General features: G+C 41.5%; 1 protein-coding gene across 1 annotated transcript in view; it reads right to left on the bottom strand.

Moving 5' to 3' along the window:
- The window catches only part of LOC113409489 (protein PTHB1-like), a 476,973-nt gene that overhangs the window by 383,894 nt on the left and 70,979 nt on the right, over positions 1–22,100 (bottom strand). The window contains exons 11-12 of the mRNA XM_026663464.2: positions 9,903–9,982; positions 5,027–5,080 (exon numbers count right to left, since the gene is read on the bottom strand). Of these exons, the coding sequence (XP_026519249.1) occupies positions 5,027–5,080; positions 9,903–9,982 (134 nt within the window). The remainder of the gene's footprint in view (positions 1–5,026; positions 5,081–9,902; positions 9,983–22,100) is intronic.

The following is a 22,100-nucleotide window of genomic DNA, read 5'->3' as shown; positions in this document are numbered from 1 at the left end:
TGGGAAGCTACAGGGGCTGGAGGGGGCTCTGGCGTAAATTTAGACATATCTGTCTAAATTACAGCAACCTCTGAGGGCTATCCAATGGGCTGCAACTCTGACAAGAATCCCTGAAGCACTATATGATGTTGCCTTGCATGTGACATGTCCTGCCCACCTCAAGTCCAGCCACCCCTCCACTACATATTGCAAAGGGGTCTTTTGGAAGCAGCCACATCCCACTGTGCCTGTGTCACAGATCAGGGCAATAGCGCCTGTATTCCCCCTCAATGGTCAAGCAAGGGCATCCACTCTAAGACTTCCAACTTCCCAGCCATTTTCTTTCTTGTGTGAAGACCCACATCTCATTCCTTTCTGACCAGGGTACTTCCAACCTGCACAGTTACCTGCCACTAATGCTTTATTCCCAGCAGAGAGCCAAGCAGCCCAAGCACACCTGCTTGCTTTCTCTTCAGAGACTGATAGCAGCGTGATTGTCAACTGTTATAAATACCACACAGTTCTTTCTATACAAGCCTATTTTATTCTTAAGGTAAAAAAGGACTGCAGAGAAAACATATTAAAAACAATAAAAGAACCTATCTGCATGCTAATAAGCTTACCAAAGTTCACCTCAATCCTAACATAGATTCTGACTGGAGCAGTCCTTCAAATCCCTACCCAAGGGGATTCCTGTGGTTACAAGTTCATCACAGCTTCAGCTCAGAACAAGCACCCAGATTCATAGGGCCTCAGAAGGCCCAGTCCTTCCAACCCTATGCTAAGGATTGGGTCTAGGGTGACCAGACAGCAAGTGTGAAAAATCGGGACGGGGGTGGGGGGGAATAATAGGAGTTTATATAAGAAAAAGACCCCAAAATCAGGACTGTCCCTATAAAATCGGGACATCTGGTCACCCTAATTAGGTCTCTCTGTGCATCAGCGGTCCTGTCCGTTTGATGGATAAGGAAGAAGGCCCTAAGACAGTTTAAAACTAGGCTATTTATCCAAAAATCCTTTCTTTGTCTGTTGGTCCCTGGAGAATCCAGTCGGAACTAGTATATATACACCTCTCCAGTGGAGTGGCTTCAAAGGGCTGATAATGGTGGAAGTACATTAGCATCCCCCTCCTTCTAGAAAAGAGAGATACATTTCCATAATAACACAAACACAGCAGCATTTTTAATACAATGGACCAAAAAGGTATTAACCCTAATTCAATAAGATCTAACTTAATTCAGTAAAGTTTATCTTAATTCCATAAGATTTGTCCAGGACACTACAGGATATTGTCAGTCTGTCAGCCTGCACCTTGGGAATCTTTTCCCAGCTGGAGTCTTTAGGGCTCCTTTTATGCTTCTATGGCCTTTTTGATGACATAAAGGGGCCTAGAGCAAGGGTGAGGATTTTGCCCACTACCTGTAAGCATCTAATTTTATAAGCCTTTTCTGCTCGGCCAGTGGCTATTTGCAGAATTAAATACAATTCTTATTTAGAACTCTAGTAGAAAAAAATGTCCACAAACTTATGTGTTTATGTTTCCTGCACAGATTTTCATGTATCATAATCACAATCAAAACAGCCACAACTTCACTCACTTGGACGGATTAAAATCCATTCACTATTAGCCTATTCACACTGCAGAAAACATGCCAGGTTATACATATTGGTAATTGTTGTAACAGAACCCAAGGAGAGATTTAATTTTGAAAATTGTGCATAAACTTGTCAGACACAATCAGGAGGTCATCTTGTTTGAATTAATCTGACATATTTTGTAGTGTGCAAATGTAATGTGTGAATAGTTTTTATGTTCTCTTATAGCAATAAGAGCCAAGGTTGATAACTTTGTAAATCATAAAAATATGAAATTCCATTAATTAAGAAGGGCTTTTCCATCAACTATATTTAATTATTTTGTATGAAGAGCTTCTACTTAAAAATCAGTAAAGTAGGATGTAGGGACATCAGTGTGTTTATATGATTGGTAGTAACTATTAATTGTCCTGTAAGAAAATATGATGCATTCTAATTGATCTAAATTTACTACTGGGAATTTTTATTGCAATATCTTGTGTAATTTAGATTGATTTACAGCATCAAATAAAGCTTAAATCTTATAAATCTACCCACCAAGTAGTCTATAAATACATCTATAAATCTGTACTGATTTCCAATAGTGTTTGGCTTTTGCCCTGTTTTTTTCCAGATTAAGTTATATTATGTGCATGGATGTTCTGATTAGATGAAGAGGAGCAAGAAAAGTTATCTGCACTCCCAATAACAAAACAACAGTCCTCCTCTACCCAGGGCTGCCCAGAGGATTCAGGGGGCCTGGGGGCAAACCAATTTTGGGAGTCCCTTCCATAACAAAAGTTGCAATACTATAGAATACTATATTCTCGTGGGGGCCCTACGGGGCCTGGAGCCTCGGGCAAACTGCCCCACTTGCCTCCCCCACTGGGCGGCCCTGCCTCTACCCTTCCCCAAAAAGTTTGGTGGTTAGCTATGATGCCGTGCTGTCTTTGTCTGTACCAAGTTCCAACATAGGGATGCATTTAAGCACCAGCGTAAACTAACTCAACTGGAACCCAGCCATCCTGACGTGGTTCTCTAAGGCTAATACAACATCCAAATGTTCACTAAGGCCCAAATCCAAAGCCCAGGTCAGAGGGAGTTTTCCGCTGACTTCAATGGGCTTTGGAAAGGCCCTAGGTCATGGCTCCCACCCGCCATCCCCAAAATATAGAGTAGATTGATTACTGCTAGGAAAAAATGCTTGAGGGATTTCTACCTTAAATTACTGCGTCTAATATTTTAGTCCTGCAGTTTTAAAGGTGGAAAAACACCTTTTATCTCATCTAGGACTGCCATCTATCCCTCGTTTTATAGAATTATCCTTTTTTCATGTCTCTCATATTTTGTGCCACATAGAAATATTAATATAGGTCCCAATTCACCAAAATATATAGCTATATAGTCAACCGTAAGCATGTGAGTCTTGTATCCCTATTCACCAAAGCACTTAAGCACATGCTTAAATTCCAGGTGCTGAAATGTTTGGCTGAATAAATACAGGATTACTCACATGCTTAAGAGCTTTGCTGAATCAGAGCCATACTGATCAAGTTGATCTGTTATTTCCTTATTTTAATATATGCTTATCTTTTTTCATAATGTGCCCAGTATTAGCCAAGCTTCTCTAATGAATAAATTAAATTGTAAAAACTATGCTAACCCAACATTAATATTACAACAGTTAATATCAGAAAGAGTCCAAAAATGCAGAAGTTAAGGGTCTAGAGTTAATGTTAACTTGTCAACAACATACAAACAATATTCTGTAAGGCTACACATTTGGCCAGAGAAACAAAAACAGAAAACATTACTCATGAGCAATGTGGTAACTTAAGAACCTTATATTCTGTGCTTCCACACTTTTTCTGATTTTGCTGTGCAAAAGAGCTTGTCTACACTACAGACAAGCTAAACATAGTTTGGCCTTGTCTACACCAGCAGCCAAACTATTCAGTGCTATTTTAGTTGCACCAATTGCCAGCAACAACTGTTTATTATTTGTAGTGGAGACAAATATTGCAACAACAACTTTTTTCATGTACTTTTGTGGGGTAGGACAGTTTGCTTATTTAAAAAAAAAATAGAGGAATTGCTTGTGGTTAACAATGTGAGAATTTAAATAGCCCCAATTAGACTTTGATGTGCACACTTCAGTTTACATGACTAGAAGTGGAGAGGGGCCAGTTCTACCACTAATAGTGGTGCTTGGCTGGAGATAATTTTCTAACAGTTTACATTGCAACGACTGTGGGTGAAATCTTGGCCACGCTGAAGTCAATGGCAAAGCCCCCAATGGAGGAGAAGAGGAAAAAATTAGAAAATTTATTTAAGTGAAAGTTTAGAAGTTACAGATTATTCCAGAAGAAATTACTGAGACCATAAAATTTGTGGCAACGGTGGTTTTTTTCATCATCCATGATTTTCTCCTCTGATGTTAAGACAGTTTTGTTGCAAATTTTATTGCCTGTGTTTTGAATGATATGTTTAAAATCTCCCTTATGTAGACTCGGATCCTGATAACCCTTCCTGATAATACCTTACTCTACAAAAGTCATCTACTCATGGCATAAGGTGCTACTTAATCAGAGTAAGATATCAGAATCCAGCCTATGATTTGTTCTCATCAGTCACTGTGCTTCTCAGTCTGGAGAGAGAAAGAATGGGCAGAGATATGAAAAAGCAAGGCCTTCATTTTCCTCTGCTAATAATCTTAGAAGTTAATGTGGCATGTTCACAAGTTATATTACTATCAATTTGATTTAATGCTCAGAAGAAATGTATTTTTATATTATATAACAGTGCACGCATGCGCACGCGCACACAAATCTTTTCTTCAAAACTAAGCACAAACATTAATCTTCACTGAGGACTATGACCATGTTGTTTCAAATTAAAACTATTTTTGTTGTAGCTATAAGAAATGCATGAATAAAAAGATTTTACAAATAGGACAAATTTATTTATTTTCACTCTTTCATAATTAAAAAGACATTAGAAGAGATTTTGCTCAGACTTTCTAAAAAAATATTCACCTGTTGAACTGAAATGTTTTCTCTGTGCAAAGGTGAATATTTCTGAAAAGTTCTGAGCAAACAAAAACAGAGTTCCAACAGAAAGAGTTTTAGATCCTTAACTACAGAGTATGCTGTCAAGCACCCACTATGAAAAACTCCAAAAACTACTTCTTTCCACTCCATAGTCTTTACATATCTTTTATCTGACTTTTCCTTAAAAACAAATTAACACAGAAGATATATAAAACTTGCTAATCACTCTACAATTTTGGCAGGAAATTAGAAAAAAGTTCCCATCCCACACCAAAAAAAGGAGATAAAATTGTAAATATATACGGCATTTCAAGCTCTATTCTCATTTCCATGACATAAGTAAAAGGGATAACAAATGTGAAAGGTTTGCTGAAATTTGTTGCTAGTGTTTTAAGTGCTACAGTTTGAGCTAAGCACAATACCTTTACTGTGACTGAAGGAACTGCCTCTGCTCTCACCTCACTGTCAATGGCTTGCTGTGAAGAAAAAGATGAAAACGGTGCAAATGCTGTATCACACATGAATGAGTGAACACAATGAATGCAGTATTACCCTCCCACCATCAACTAGCTAAATAGTGAGTTAACTGTAAAGAACTTATCATTCTGATGACAGATTGAAATACACAAAATAGATTTCTGGGCCCCTTCTTTAGAAAAGACAAAATTCCTGTTTAAAACTGCCCACAAAAAGGATAAGCAACAGTCATGAATATTTTGTATATAAAAAGCTAATACATTTTGATAGATATTTGAATATTTGGAACTGTTTTGTCTGGCATGGTTCCTTCTACTGTGAGTTTATTCAAATTGTGGAAACTCCTTGTGTTATTCAGTAAGGAGAGGTGACTTCCAATCTGCCTACATATAGTATATATACCACAGCATAGGATATAATGCATAATTACCACACACTATCTTATAATCAAAATAAAATAGCATACTGTATATGTCCTGAATTTCAGAGAGAAAGAGAGAGAGAGAGAGAGAGACAAGGCTTTTTTATTGGTGTTTCTTACTTCTATTTCAATAAACAACCATGTCCACAGCAAAAGTGCAATATTATTTATATATGTATGTGTGTGCCATACTGAGAGGCGATTATACCAATATATACTGTAGGAGATTATACCTTCATATGGTAAAAGGTTAAGTAAAACAATGCTTTCTGCCAGCATAAACAAGATACACTGTCTGCTACTGTCCCATCCTCCTTCCCTCCCCAATCCATGCATTGGAATTCACTACCAGTGTTCCTAGTGCACGTGCAGAATTCCAAAAAAAAAAATCAAAGGGGCTCCCTCTGGATGCAAGGATCCAAAAGGTGCTGGACTTCGATATGTTTCCTTTTTTTCTTCCCATGTAGTTCCTTATTGCATTTTCACCCAGTATGACTGCAGTGAGAACCACCATGAAACCCTTTTCCTCACATGAAACTAAGACTACAACTGCCTCCAAGACCATGCTCAATATACCAGCTCTCTTTGCAGGGCAAGGTTGAAACAGATCAGTTTGCATCCACAAGGTAAAGTGCATCAGTGCAACAACATGACAGTTTTCTATTGACCTAAGGAATCCCAAATCTGCAAGGTTATTACCACAACTAGGCAAGACCAGGCTGCCAGATCTCTGTCCTCTTTTTTGCACTAATAAGTCTTTCCTATGGACAATTGCTAAGACATAAAGAAACAGAAAGTACATTGCTTAGCATATATTAATAATCTAATAAAACATTTTTGATAAATAATGACAATTATACCTCTAAATACAAGTATTAAAAATGTAGTTCCACTTATATTTTTCAAATAGCGAGTAATCCCAGTAAATGTAGTTGTGCAGAAATACATAGCCAGAAATGACTAGTTAACAGCTGTTTTGGCACAGCATTATACATGTTCTGAGAGGTTATATATTAAATTTTAGTGGGGAAAAATAAAATTGGACATAAGAGATTTCAGTAGGCTGGAACACTACAGCAATACAAGATGACTGATTCACTTCTATACATTTAAACGGCACTGCAGCATCACAGAAGTTAGAATGGCAAAGGTCCATCAGGCCATCTTGCCAATCTCTCTGCCAAAGCAGGATCACTTCTTACAGGGTATCTGTGAATGCTTTGTGCAGTATAGTTTCAAATGATCCATGTAATGGGGCTTCTACTATTTCTCTTCAGACCATTAACAGTTTCTCTTCAGACTACTAACATACTATAATAGAGCTCACCACTAGGAAATTATTCCAGAAACTCATCTTAACATTTTCCTTTGCTCAGTTTCATCCAATTTCTAAGGGCTAAGTTAGAAAGAAAGTTATTTTAATTAAAACTATTAATCAAAGTGCAATGTATTGACATCTTTGCATCAAATACAACAAGATCTCTGTCAGTTACACAAGCTAACACACATTAGTATATCATGCATCTGAGGTGGTTTTAACTATATTTTAGGGTTTTGTAAAAAACAAACTGGGATGCTTGCCAAGCCGAAAAGTGGATCTGTTTTCCTCTCTCTCTCTCTCTCTCTTAATTATAGAAAATAAGTGAATAGTTATATTTGGCAACATTCTTCAATGCCTCATTCATATCTGTGGGAATGCAGATAAAGGTTACCAGTACTATTTTATTCAATAAGGATCCATATACATTAGTGCAGACCCGCGTAATCAATCCCTCTACAGCCAAAAAGGCTTGTTGACACATGCACATATTCAATTTCTTCACATAAATACCATTCCTCAAAGCCTATCCATGAGTCTTACCATCTGTACTTCAGCATAAAAAAGTATCAATTCAAGCCAACCTACAAAAAGAATGCAACCCAAAGTAACTAGTGCATAGTGAACACAAGCAACTTGAAATGCTATTCAAATTGGTATTACAAAGACAGCCTTTCAAAATTGTACATGCCCTCTTGTTTGGGGCAAATCATATTTATTTATTCACTTTTCTTTTTAGACTTATAACAAGAAGAATATCTTTAGTTGATTGCAATGTCATCATCACAGTAAAAGGGAAGCAAGAAGATTTTGCACCGGGACTGATGAAATTCTCATGAGAAGACTGTAAAGGCAGAAATACGATAACCTAATATAACTGAAATGGCAGAAAAGAACTTCATATTTTTGTTAACTACAAAGTAACAAAAAATTACTAAGATGTTGGCTGTCATGTTGTATACCTTCAGTTGTCACTATATTATAAACGTGGTCTAGGACAGGTTTCCTATCTGGTTTATGCTTAAATGGAGACACCATATCCTATTCTGTAGCTGGACGCAGCAGTTTGTCATAGATGTCCAAGTGTGATATTAATTAGATTTAAAGCCTGCAGTCATCTGAGGCCACATTTGGTACTCTACTCTGCTGGGGGATGGGTAAAGTACTAGCTTACTAGTTGTGCAGCAGCATGATGATTTTCCTTCTGTACTTAATGTTCAACACAGGGGGTGTTCAGCTATTGCACCTACCAACACTCCACAGTCGCAAGGGGTCATCATCTTCCAGCTAAGGTGAGTGGCCAGCTGCCCAGTGTTCACAGTGACATCGCCAACATTCTAGCCAGGGTAATATAGTGTTCGTTTTTAAGAGAGCACCAGCATGTACCCAACCATGCATTTACACATACATCCCATCTAGACTCACTCCTGATATCCTTTCCTGGCTGGTAGCATCATGGGAACAGACGCCACCCGGAGAAATATCCCTGCTTCCTCTTCCAGTGTTGGGATTTGAAAAGGCAGATTTGTAATAACTTTGGAACATATGTGGATTTCCAAGCCCCTCACCACACCTTCTAGATCTGGATTGGTTTGTTACACAAGAAGGTCAAATATTGCTTCACATATATTTAGACTACGTCTATGGAGCCTATTGATTAATTTGTGAGTTTTATAAAGCTTCTCATGGGTCAGCAAATTCCCATCTGTAAATGAGGATGACTTGGAATTATTCTGGTAGGAGCAGTGTTTCCCACCCTGAAAAGTGCATAGTTGCATGGCCTGATGCCTTTTTTTTTTTTTTTTTGGTGGAAGTGTGAGCACCTGTGGCTTCCACTGAAGTCAGTGGGAGCTGCAGGTACTCAACACATGTGAAAAGTAGGCCATTAATATAAAAGGACATTTTGAGTTTTCATGTTTATTTCCTCTCAGTAACCCCTGGATCAAATGTGCTTAATTTATAAGTAAAACTGACTAAAATTTGTGTCCTCTCTAGCTAATGCGTTATCACCAGCAATAAAGATTCTGCAGATCCAATTCTGCCCAAGTTACATCTGTGTAGCCTCACAGTCTTCCCATTCTGCCATCATTTACATCTGTGAACAATGGAGCTCACTGAAAATCATGGTGTAATAGAGGAAAGAATTTGGCAACTGAAATTTAGTTAAAGTAGATGTTGTGGAAGCCAGAATAGGATCCAGCTCTCTCTCCCCCCTAGCTGTGCTGTTCTTGCAGTACTAACCACAGTAATAAAAAGATGTGATAGCTACTAACCAGACTAAATTCATACAGAACTCAGATTTATTGAATAGGGCATTATCTTCTTATATTTTGTAGTCACTTGTCAGAATAGAACCACATTTTAAAGTGCAAGACTATGGTCCCTGGACTAGCTTTACAGGGTTAGTTTTGGTCATGTGATACCAATGAGAGGCAAAATTAGATGCCAAACTGCTCCCTTGTGTGGTTTCTCTGCAACTGTATTAAACTTCTACTGGTAGTCTTTGTACAGCACAAAGTAAATACAAAGTGCGTCATAAAGTGACCCCTGGTTATGATCTATTTAGTTTCATAACATAGGACAAAATACAAGTTTTTATAACATTCTGTTAACAGTTGCAAATAGGTTAATATTGCCATTTTGATATAGTTTGCAACATGGTTTATTTTTTCAAATATTAGTAAGCAGTTGAATCCACTTGGCTATAACAATTAATACATTCCTTTCTCAGTTTTCCCATCCGTAAACTAGGAGCAACACTTACCCATTTATCTCATATGGAGGATTATGAGGATTAATATCTGTACAGTGCTAGGAATATCTAAATCACTATTATTATTATTGTAATATTACCAATTTATTTTTAATGCCTGAGCCTAAGGTAATTTCCTTGTCTGTATTTGTATTACTGGGCATTCCCCAAATATGTGAGCTAAAGTCATACAAATCATTCTATGGGTCAAATTCTCTTCTCATTCATTATTGCAATAACATAAGACCACTAACATAAATTGCTGTTTCAGAGATGTAACAGAGCATAAAACTGGTTTTGTAAGACTTTCCTATTTATAAATTTACTTACAGATACTACATCCAAGTCAGGTGAAACTTCTGCCGTGATTCTCAAATCATCATAACCTTTTTCAGATTTGGGCAAAATATCTGCAAGAAGAAAAGAAAAGACAACCAACCTGACTTTAATAGATTGTGTGCAGTTATATGCCTAAAAGCAATTTCTACAGTGAATGGCACAAAACATGCACAACGTGCACTTTTGTTTTTTTAATTAAAGGTTCCCAAAGCAGAACCTGCAGGAAAAAGCCCATCAGCAAAAATGTGGACTTCAGAGGCATCCCAGGTGCACTTCTTCCCAACCAAGTAGAGATCTATAAAGGTGACATGTTTGATGTCCACAAGACTGCCTTGACAGTACTGCTCAGAGAGCTGGATGTTCCAGTTCACTAACAATAATGCTTGCAGTTCACAGGAAAATATTCTGTTATTTTGAGGCAAGAGAAAAAAGTCTGTAAAAAAATGTATTCATGGATTGTCTGAATGTAACACCCAGCAAACCTTCCAGTTTTCTAGGATTCACATCAGCATCTATTTATTTAATCTTGGATCTCTTTACTAGATTGCCTTATTTCCTGGTTCATGGATGGCAAAGGATTTAGATACATCTCATAACAGATATTTCAACAACCACCTTAACTCTAACCCTCAAGGATTATAAAACGACAGTAAACACTTCAAATATTTGTTTCATCACATACATTGCTAATATATCTGTGATGGGTTGGACCCCGCTTCTGGGACGCCACCTGATGTACTGGGATTTCACTGAGCCTGCAGGCTCCACTAGCCTGGGCTCCCTCTCCTTATTTTGCTGAATTAGGCTCTCTGGCCTCTGGCAGCGCGCGCACACACACACACACACAGGGACGCACTAGCTGTAGAATCACAGAGTCTGCAAACAGCTCTCTATGAGAAGACTCAGCTAGGAAGTCACCCAGCACTCAAGTGCAGCTCCCCTCTGGAAAGTACGCTCAAAATAAAATTGTCTTGCGCTGTAGAGAAATCTATACAACGTAAGTTTATAAATTTGCCCCCTCCCTCAATGTGGAGGAAGTTATGCACAACTTCTTCCCCTCTTCCCCCAGTTACAAATTGCACAAACTGGGTTTTATAATAAACAAAAAGAAGTTTATTAACTATAAAAGGAAGATTTAGAGTGATTACGAGGGATAGCAAACAGAACAAAGCAGATTACCGAGCAAATAAAACAAAACATGCATACTAAGCTTAAGATCTTAAAAAGACTGGTTTCAAGAAATAATTTCTCACCCTAAATGTTGTTTTAGGCAAGTTGCAGAGTTTCTGTAGCTTAGAGTTCCAGTTATTTCTCTTTACAGACTAGACTCCTGTCTTGATCTGGACTCAGCCCTTGCCTTTCCCACCGCTCCGTTCCTTTGTCTCTTCAGGTACTTTCAGCAGTCTTTCTTTTGGGGCAGGAAGGCAATAGAGAAGAGTCCTGTTTTCCTTATTCCCCTGCCTTACATAAGATTCATATAAGGCGTGAATCTTTTGTTTCCCAGTCTTGACCTCCCCCTCCTTTTAGCAGAAAATTACTAGAAGTCCAAAATAATGTTAGTACCAGGTGACAGGACCACCTGATCTGGTAGTATCACAGCTACGTGCCAGGACACCTCTCAGGGAGGAGAGAGATTAGTACCTTCACGGTCTTATTGTTTCTTCCCAATGGTTCATTAAGGCTCATGGCCTGTTGTCTGGTGAGTGTTTCACACCCAGTTGTAATTGTTACATAGTCAATATTCCTAACTTTAGATACAGAAATGATACATGCATACACATTGGATAATCACATTCAGTAAATTATAACCTTTCCAATGATACCTTACAAGACCCATCTTGCATAAAATATATCTCAGTTACACCATATCCATATCATAACCATATTTACATAAAGAATATGGGGTGTAATGACAATATCTGACCAATGAAATACTGGAAAAAAGCAAAGAAGGAGTACAAGAAAGAAGAAAGCAGTGAAAAGTGATGCAGGGAAAGATAAATGAAGAGAGGTTGAAGACCTAGCAGTTGAATCTAAAGCTGCTGCTATGATAGGAAGTCACAGAGCCATTTACAAACCAATTATAACCCAGGGTGGAAATTTCAGAATAGGAAATGGGCCAATAAAAAGGAAAGATGAAAAAATGCTTACAACTGAGACAGAAATGAAAAGTACATGGGCAGAGCATTTCAAAGAAATCCCCAATAGATCCAGCCCCATTTTAGCACCAGACTTCAATGAAACATGCAAATCTGAGCATCTTCACATTAACTTTAGTCCAGTAAAGGTGTCAGGAGTACAGGCCACAATCAAGAAACTGAAAAGTAACAAAGAGACGAGTGATGATCAAATGAGAGGAGAAACGCTAAAAGCATTTGATACCACCACCTTAACGAAATTGACAGAGCTGTGCAATGAAATCTTGGAAAGAGAGACCCCCTTCTGACCAGCTGAAACATGGAATCATTGTCAGAATATCAAAAAGGGTGATTTTACTGACTAACAACTGGAGAGGAGTCACATTACCCTTTGTTGTAGGAAAAGCCTTTTGCAGTGTGACACTACACAGATTGACAGAGGCAATGGATGCAAAGCTTTGAGGAGAGAAATAGGCTGCATTCAGTCCTACAGGACCCCAGCTAAAGCCGTCAACATCATCAAGGACATGTACAGAAATGCCAAGTGCTCTGTAAGGGTGAACAACCGGATAACAAAATAGTTCAACGTGGACACTGGCGTGAAAAGGTGCTGCCTATTATCACTGCTGTTGTGTGGGATTGCCACAGACTGGGTAATGAAGTATACAGTATTAACAACATAAAAACTGGTATAAGGTGGGAAGATGGCAAATGTCTAGAAGACAGACTTTGCTGACAATATTGTAGTGCTGAGTGACACCCTCAAAAAGTTACAAGTAAAGACAAACAACCTGGCAAAAACAGGCCACACAGAGGGTTATGCTAAAACAACATCCTTGAAAGACAGATATCAAGCAGTAAGAGAAGGTTACTCACCTCGGGCAGTAACTGAGGTTCTTCGAGACATGTGTCCCTGTTAGTGCTCAGCTCCACTTCAGTGTCAGTGCATCCTGGCACCGTTGATCGGAGATTTATGGTAGCAGTGTCTGCACGGATCGCATGGGTGCAGTAGGCGTCTCGCGGTGCTGTTGGTGCCGCATCTAGCACATGCATGACCTGAACCCTCCAGTTCTTCTCTACCATAGAATCCAAACTGCAAACTCCATAATAGAGGGGAGGAGGGCAGGTAGTAGAGCACCCACAGGGACACACATCTCGAAGAACCTCAGTTACTGCACAAGGTGAGTAACTTTCTCTTCTTTGGTTTGGCTGATTGCCATATTTGGGGTCAGGAAGGAATTTTCTCCAGGGCAGATTGGCAGAGGCCCTGGGGGGTTTTCGCCTTCCTCTGCAGCGTGGGACAAGGGTCACTTGCTGGAGGATTCTCTGCACCTTGAAGTCTTTAAACCACGATTTGAGGACTTCAATAGCTCAGACATAGGTCAGGGGTTTGATACAGGAGTGGGTGGGTGAGATTCTGTGGCCTGCGTTGTGCAGAAGGTCAGACTAGACGCTCATAATGGTTCCTGTAGCCTGATTTAGGGTGTACTAATAATATTAATTTGGATAATATGGGAATTTAATTTATTAGTTTAATTAATTTAATTTTATTAATTAATATGAATAATACTTAATCATTAATATTAATTAGTATGGGTCTTAGGCTCGCCAATCTGTTTGATCAGAAGATAAAAGTTCTTGTCACTAATCAGGCTCCACAGAATTTACAAAGGAACCTCAGGGGTATGACAGGAAGCCCACACTGAGTCAGATATAGTCGTAAAGACTTTTTATTAAAATCAATAATAGTAAGTATAAAATAATCAGAGTTACAAAGTTACAACTGCATTACTCTGCTATTTAAAATATACATACGATAATATAGTATTATATGCAACAAAGCTTTGGTTAATATACTCACACCCTTCCTTGATAACTTGGTGGTAAGAGACACAGGTCCAGCCTTGCAGTTCAGGTTTCTCAATTCTTGAGTGAGGGATGCAGTGCTTAGAAAATGCTAAGAGCTATCAAAGCTGACTAAGGTTTACTTGACTAACTTAAACCTAAAATCAAAACCTAATAAACAAACTAAGAATAAAAAACTTAGGGAAACCAAGCTTAGCCTAGTTCCGTTGAAACTTAAAGTTTAAGAAGAACAAGTATAGCCTACTAATAGTAGCAGTCATCGTAGATAGATAGAATAGATAGAGTAGAAATAGAATAAGTAAGAATAGAAATGGAGATGGAGTGATAGAGAAAAGTGAGAATGGAATTGGAGTAAGTAAGAATGGAGATGGAGTACTCTATCAAGGTATGTCACCTCTTTTATAGGGCAAAGTGCCGGAAATCCTTCCTCTTATGCCCAAATTTCACTCTTCACCCACAGAATGTTAGGGTACGCTTACCCCATAGGCTAATATGTATGTGCGTATTGATGACAGATATATACGCACATCAATCTCTTGTGGTGTACTTGTTAAGTCTGTGGGTACAACATTGAAAAATCCCCTATGCCATTCTTCATTGTCTATTGGTCTAGGTAAAGATCTTAGACATAGGCATGGGTACTTTATCTATTTGGATAACAAGATAAAGGTCAACTTTGCTTTCTGAGTAAAAGGTCCTAATATAGATATGCTAATTTTGCTTTAGCTTAACATACAGAATATGGCCTGTAGGTCTCTTGCATTACAGCCAAACTTACTTTTAATATAAATTTATAAACCTATTACAAGAAACCAATACTTAAACTATAAGAAAAAGATAGACACACAGACAGACAGACACACACAAGCAAGCAGGTTAATCCTATAGGCTACATCCCTTCTGACCTTAAAGTCTATGATTCTTCGAGTGCTATCCCTGTGGGTATTCCACTTCAGGTGACTGTACAGCAATGCTCTCAGAAGGCAGGAGCGACTTCGGGATCATTTGAGTCATAGAGGTAAGTACGTTTAGGCCAACGATGGCGTCAGCCTTGGAGTCTTCAGTGACTGCATAGTTCTCAGTGAATGTGTGGACAGAGGCCCAAATAGCCGCCCTACAAATCTCTACGTTGTTGAGGAACACTATCGAGGTAGAAACAGATTGTGTTGAATGTGCTCGGATGTGTGCAGGAGGATCCATGTTCCGAATATGACAGCGCTGTTGAATGCATGTGGAGGAGATCCATTTAGACAATCTCAGAATGGATATTATGCAGCCTTTCGAACGCTCGGTAGTAGAAACAAAAAGTCTAGGAGATTTCCGGAAAGGTTTGGTCCTTTCCAGGTAAAACGCTTATGCTTACCTGACATCTGTTGGAGTCTCATGAGGCTTGGGATAGAATGTAGGAAGATGGATTGGTTAGTTTATATGGAAGGATGATGTTGCCTTCAGTAGAAATTTTGGGTGCTGGCATAACGTGACCTTGTCTTTGAAGAATATTGCATAGGGAGGATCGGACATGAGCACCCCGATCTCACTCACTCTCCATCTGGCGGAAATAATGGCAACCAGAAAGGTCACTTACATGGATAAATGCAGCAGGGAACAGGTGGCTAAGGGTTCAAATGGCGGTCTGGTGAGGCATTTCAACACCAGATTGAGTTCCCAGACAGTGTTCCCACTAAGTTTTCCCACCCATGTGCGGAATGAATTTTGTTACGTGCACCAATATGGAGGCGATGTGTGACACCTCGCCTCCATATTGGTGCACATAACAAAATTAATGTGGTAGGGGTGGGGCCAAGGGGTTTGGAGTGTGGGAGGGGGCTCAGGGCTGGGGCAGAGGATTGGGTGCAGGGGGTGTAGACTCCAGCTGGGGGTGCGGGCTTTGGGGTAGGGCTAGGGATGAGGGGTTTGGGGTGCAGGAGGGTGCTCCGGGGCTACGGCAGAGAGAGGAGACTCCTCCCAGCTCTCTCTCTCTCTCCCTACAGAAGCACCTGGGCTCGGTGGATTCGGGCCGGGGGGAGGGCCACTGCGGCTACGGCTGGGTCCAGGCCAGGGTAGGGGCGCCCCAGCCACGGCAGGTTGGGGCCGGGGGGAGGGATGCCTCTCCCCTGGTGGGTTCCCTGAGCGCCTGCACAGTGCTAAGAAGGCTGTTGCACGGCCGCACAGCTTACAGGGAACTTAGGTCCCCAGCTGGGGTAGGCTGGTGAACTTCTGGGTAAATATTCTGGAGACCTGTGAGGAAGCGATTAGTAATTGGTTGCGTGTTCCCATCAATCTCATGATGGAATGCAGTAATGGCCGCAAGATGGACTTGGGTTTAGCAACGAGCTCGATCAAAGCGTTTCTGCTCCAGTAGGTATTTCAACACTAATTGTAGTGGCGCTGTGGAGGATGTCAAGTGTTTTTCTTGACACCAGGAGGAGAATCTCTTCTATTTTTGAAGGTAAGTATTATGCGTGGTCACTTTCCTGCTGTTTAATAACACGTGTTTAACTTGTTCCAAGCAGGCTAGTTCGCCATGATGGAACCATGTAGGAGTCACGACTGTAGGTGGAATTTCTCCGGATTTGGGTGAAGAGTGAGACCGTTGTTCTGAAACAGCAGATCCAGACGATCAGGGAGAGCTCGAGGGGGCGCATATCGCCATCAGCATCAGGTAAAGGTACCATGCTTGTCTGGGCCGTGTAGGGATTATGAGGATAACCTTGGCCTTGTCTGTTCGTATATTGAGTATCACGCATGATATCACTGGAATCTGTGGGAAAGCGTCCATGAGTTGTGCATCCCATGTGATGAGAAAGGCATCCCCCAGTGACTGGGGTCCAATCCCCACTCTCAAGCAGAACATTGAGCATTTGCTGTTTGTTGGGGATGCGAACAAGTCGATGATGGGAGTTCCCCACCGGTGGAAAATAGAGAGCAAAACTCTCCCATTCATTTCCCATTTGTGGTCTCGAGAGAAATACCTGTTTAGCGTGTCCGCCATCACGTTCTGACAGCCGGGAAGGTAGGAACCCAAAATGTTTATGTTGTGTATGCACCAGTTCCACAGTTTCTGGCTTCAGTGCACAGCGAGTGAGATTGAGCTCCCCCTTGTCAACTGATGTAAAACATGCAGTCAGTGTTGTTGGTCATGATGCGAATGGATTCGTTCTTATGGTAGGAAGTGTCTGCAGGTGTTGCGGACCGCACATAGTTCTAGAAGATTTATTGTGTAACTGAGTCTCCGCAGGAAACCATTTGCCTTGAACTATGTGCAGGTGCATATGGGTGCCCCAGCCTATCAGCGAGGCGTCTGTCATGATTATTATTGAAGGGGATTCCTGTTGGAACGGGATACCCATGCATATATTTTCTGGTCTTGTCCATCAGTGTCAAGAGAGTCCAGGACAGGGGATGGTACTGTAAGTTGTTTGTGCAGGCTATGCTTGCTGGGTATGTATACCGAGCTCAGCCAGCCCTGTAGGCAGCGCATATGTAGTCATGTGTGTCGTACCACGAACATTGTGGCTGCCATGTATCCTAGCAAAAACAACAAGGAGTCTGGTGGCACCTTAAAGACTAACAGATTTATTTGGGCATAAGCTTTCGTGGGTAAAAAACCCACTTCTTCAGATGCATGGAGTGGAAATTACAGATGCAGGCATTATTATTCTGACACATGAAGAGAAGGGAGTTACCTCACAAGTGGGAAACCAGTGTTGACAGGGCCAATTCAATCAGGGTGGATGTAGTCCACTCCCAATAATTGATGAGGAAGTGTCAATTCCAGGAGAGGCAAAGTTGCTTTTTTAGTGAGCCATCCACTCCCTGTCCCTATTCAAGCCCAAATTAATGGTATTAAATTTGCAGATGAATTTTAGTTCTGCAGTTTCTCTTTGAAGTCTGTTTCTAAAGTTTTTTTGTTCAAGTATGGCTACTTTTAAATCTGTTATAGACTGTACAGGAAGACTGAAGTGTATCCTAGCAGTTGCAGGACAGTATGAGCCAGTATTTGGAGGCTGACTCTTACCTCTGAGATAGCATTCTATGGGATGATTTAGTTGGTGTTGATCCTGCTTTGAGCAGGGGATTGGACTAGATGAGTTCCTGAGGTCTCTTCCAACCCTAATATTCTATGATTTGTCAGAGTTGTGAATCTGTTCAGGGGCCAGGATACCTTGGCTTCTATGGCATTGAGATGTGCCCCTATGAAGTCCAGTTGTTGGACAGGGACTGGAGTGGATTTTCATTCATTTATCTATAGTCCTAGATCCATGAATAGCATGATCATTGTCTGGACCAAGTCCAGTGCTTCTTGTTGAGTTGGACCTTTGAGAAGGCAATCGTCCAGATAAGGGAAAATCATTATTCCCTGTTTGCGTAGATATGCCACTACTACCGCTAGGGTTTCGGAGAAAACCCTTGGTGCGGTGGATAGGCCGAAAGATAGTACTCTGTACTGGAAGAGTTCGTGTCCTACTGTGAAATGCAGGAATTTCCTGTGAGCGGGGTGTATAGTAATATGAAAATAAGCATCTTGGAGGTCGAGGGCTGAAAACCAGTCTCCCATTTGCAGTGCTTGAAGTATCACGCCCAGTGTTATCATTTTTAAATTTTGAGTGCGTACGAACTTGTTGACTTTCCTGAGATCCAAGATAGGTCTCCAGTCCCCATTCTTCTTCTGGGTCAAGAAGTAGTGGGAGTAGAACTCCTTCTCCATGTATTGCAAAGGTATTTGTTCCACGGCACCTAGTTGTAGAAGATGATTGACTTCTTGTCATAACAGGTGCTCGTGAGAAGGGTCCCTGAAGAGGGATGGGGTAGGTGGTCGGGAGGTAAAGGGGATGGCATATCCTGTTCGTACGATCTCTAACACCCATTGGTCCATGGTTATTGATGCCCAGATGTGGTAGAATGGGCGAAGGTAATATCAAAAGTATGGGGACGGATCGGGTGAAAATGCTGCCTGGTGAGGGAGGTCGTCCAGACCCTTGATGAAAACTTCAAAATTGTGGCTTGGGTGAAGCCAACTGAGAAGTCGATGGTTGAGCTTGAGGTGCTCTCCATTACTGCGACCATTGGCGATGTCTTTGGTACTCATATTGTTGCTGTTGTTGCTGTCAGTTGATAGAGGAATCCCTGTTCCTCTGATAAAGCTGGTATCGTCTTCTCTTCACAGGTGGAGTATAGATTCCCCAAAGTGCGAAGGGTGGCTCGAGAATCCTTCAATGAGTGGAGCAACTCATCTGTCTTGTTCGAAAAGAGCTTCTCTCGGTCGTAAGGTAGGTCCTCGACCTTGGTTTGGAGTTCTTTAGGTATGCCAGAGGATTGTAACCAGGATGCCTGGTGCATGACTATGGCAATGGCCATGGTTCTGGCTGCCTTGTCCGCAACGTCCAAAGACGCTTGGAGGGCTGTTTTAGCTATGAGTTGACCGTCATTTACAATGGCCTGGAATTGTGATTGTTTCTCCTTGGGGAGCTCTACTGTGAACAAGCTGAGTTTCCCATAATTATCATAATCGTTTTTAGTCAGCAAGGCCGAATAGTTGGCGACTCAGAATTGTAATGTCGCAGAGGAGTAAATTTTTTGTTCAAAGAGGTCGAGCCTCTTGTGTTCTTTATCTTGTGAGGTCGATCTAAACTGTTGTTGTTTGCCACGTTGATTAGCGGCGTCGACCACCAACAAGTTGGGAAGCTGGTGTGAGAAGAGGAAGTCCTCCCCCCTTTTGGCGGGGACATAATACTTTCTGTCCGCCCTTTTGCATGTCAGCAGAATTGAGGCTGGTGTCTGCCAGACTGTCTCTGCTGGTTTTAAGATCGCATCATTGATGGGAGGAGCGATTTTGCAAGTTGATGAAGGTTGTAAGATTTGTACCAGCTTGTGTTGGTTTGTCTACATTTCCTCCAATGGGATGTCCTGGCATTGGGCAACCCACTTAAACAGTTCCTGGAACTATTTGAAGTCATTCTCTGAGGTAGGCGGCAGTGGCATGATTGCCTCATCCGGGGAGGAGGAAGAATTGTGAGCAGGCGATGTCACTTCCTGATCAGTGGCTGTTTCTGTGTTGGCCCCAACATCTTGAGCCTCCGTTGGTTGCAGGGTGGGAGACATGGGATTAGACCTCAGCTCGCCTCTATGCGCAGTGGTTGGCCTGGATTGGGCCCCAGTAAATTGCCCAGGGTTCCCAATGTGCTCATTGCATTGGGAAGGCCATTAGTGGGTACATCCACGGTTGGGCCAGCTGCCTATGAGAGTATTTAGGATCCATCTGGCACCAAGTTGGTCATCGGTCTTTCGGTGATGAGTGGTGCAGCGAGAAAGTGCATGGTTCCTGCACATCATTATTGTCATCAGTGGACGAGTGTATTGCACCATCAGATGTATGGGAATCTCCTCTATAACTTACCGGAGAGCACTTGGTACCAAGTAGTGGGGACTGCAGTGCCGATGACATAGCCAAGTCTCTTTGTTGCAGTAAATTCTGTCAACACTGATGGGGGCACTCTTGTCAGTGCTGACATTGGTGCCATCAGATGTAGCGTTGATTTAGTGGGCGCCATCAGTGCCGACTTGGTTTTCTCAGCCAGTGCCAACTGTGATATCGGTGCCAGGGGCGGATGCATGATGCCTGAGGAGACGCTGGGCACTGGTCCCTTATGGGTGAATTCGGTGCTGTGCAGGAGGCATGTTGCCATCTGTGCCTCAACACCATCTCCTTCACTCGGGACTTGGCGGAGCCCGGAGTGTCATAGGCGCTCACCCAAGCATGTGTCAGCATCAGCAGTAGCAAACTGGCAAGAGACTGCCTATTTTTCCGCGGTGATCTCTGAGGAGATGTCTGTGCACTCTTCCTCGGTATGTTAGAGGAAGGCGTGTCTCCTATCCCTGTGGCAGGAGGGGGCGAGGGCCTGGAAAGGAGGTCCACTGGTCTGGTTGGGGAAGTTTCTCCATCAGTATCATTTTCAAGCAGAGATCTTGGTCACGCTGGGCTCTTGTGTTCAGATTACTTCAGTGGGTGCATTTTTGCAGGATATGCGTCTCCCCAAGACATCAGACACACAAAGAGTACCCATCCGAAACAGGTATTACTTTGCGGCAAAAGCTGCAATCGCTTAAAGCCTCGGGAGCCAGGCATCTCTGACGGTTAACCGACCCCGGAGCGGGGAGGATAAACTGGGAAAGTAAACTTTTTTTTTCCCTTAAAAATATCACTAACACTAACTATAACTTGTAAAAGATTAACTAATTATTTAAACTTGTATCTTTTTTAAAGGTTTGGCGAGAGTAACGAACACTGCCCCGAGCTCCGAGGACGGTTGAGAAGGGACTGGAGGGCTCAGGTCGTGCACACGCTAGATGCGGCACCAACAGCACTGCGAGACACCTACTGCGCATGCGCGACCCGCGTGGACACTGCTACCATAAATCTCCGATCGACGGCGGCAGGATGCACCAACACTTGAAGTGGAGCACCCACAGGGACAGCAGTCTAAGTCACATTAGAAGGCAAACAATCAAGAAAGTAGAATAGTTCAGCACCATATTGGCCAATAGAGATCTCAGAAAGGAAGTGACATCAAGACACCCACTGCATTTTCTAAACTTAATAGTGTACAGAAATCAAAGATATATAACATCAGAACAAAAGAGAGAATTTTCAATTCAAACATAATCTCAGTGCTAACATGTGGCTGCAAAAGCTGGAGATCTACCAAAACATAAGACGGAAAACTAGACACCTTCAAAAATAAGTGCCTAGGAAAGATTCTGGGCATTGGTTGGAAAGACTTCATTACCAATGGAGAGATCCATGAAATCACCAACCATAAGCTCGTTTCCACCAGAATCAGAAGGAAGCATTGGACATATTTGGGGCATGTACTCCAGATCCCAACACACAGACTCTCAAATGAAGCTGTCAAGTGGAAATCAACTGATGTGAGGAAGTGAGAAAGCCCAAGAGAAACCTTAAGAAGAGCAAAATAATCTAATCACAACACCACAGAGCAGATGGAAGCAGCAGCAAATGACAGAGAGGAATGCAACAGACTAGTTTCTGCCCTGTGTGCCAACATTTGCACAAAAGGGATGTAGTAATAAATAATAATGTACAGTATGAAACTGTAAGCAGATTAACATGCACAGTAAGTTTTAAGAGTAAAAAGAAGGCATTTTAAATTGCAGCATCTTTAAA

This window comes from Terrapene carolina, unplaced genomic scaffold, assembly GCF_002925995.2.
Source record: "Terrapene carolina triunguis isolate 2854851 unplaced genomic scaffold, T_m_triunguis-2.0 Scaffold33715, whole genome shotgun sequence".
NCBI lineage: Eukaryota > Metazoa > Chordata > Testudines > Emydidae > Terrapene > Terrapene triunguis.
Note: the sequence above shows the minus strand (reverse complement) of the source record. Positions and strands in the feature narration are given on the sequence as shown.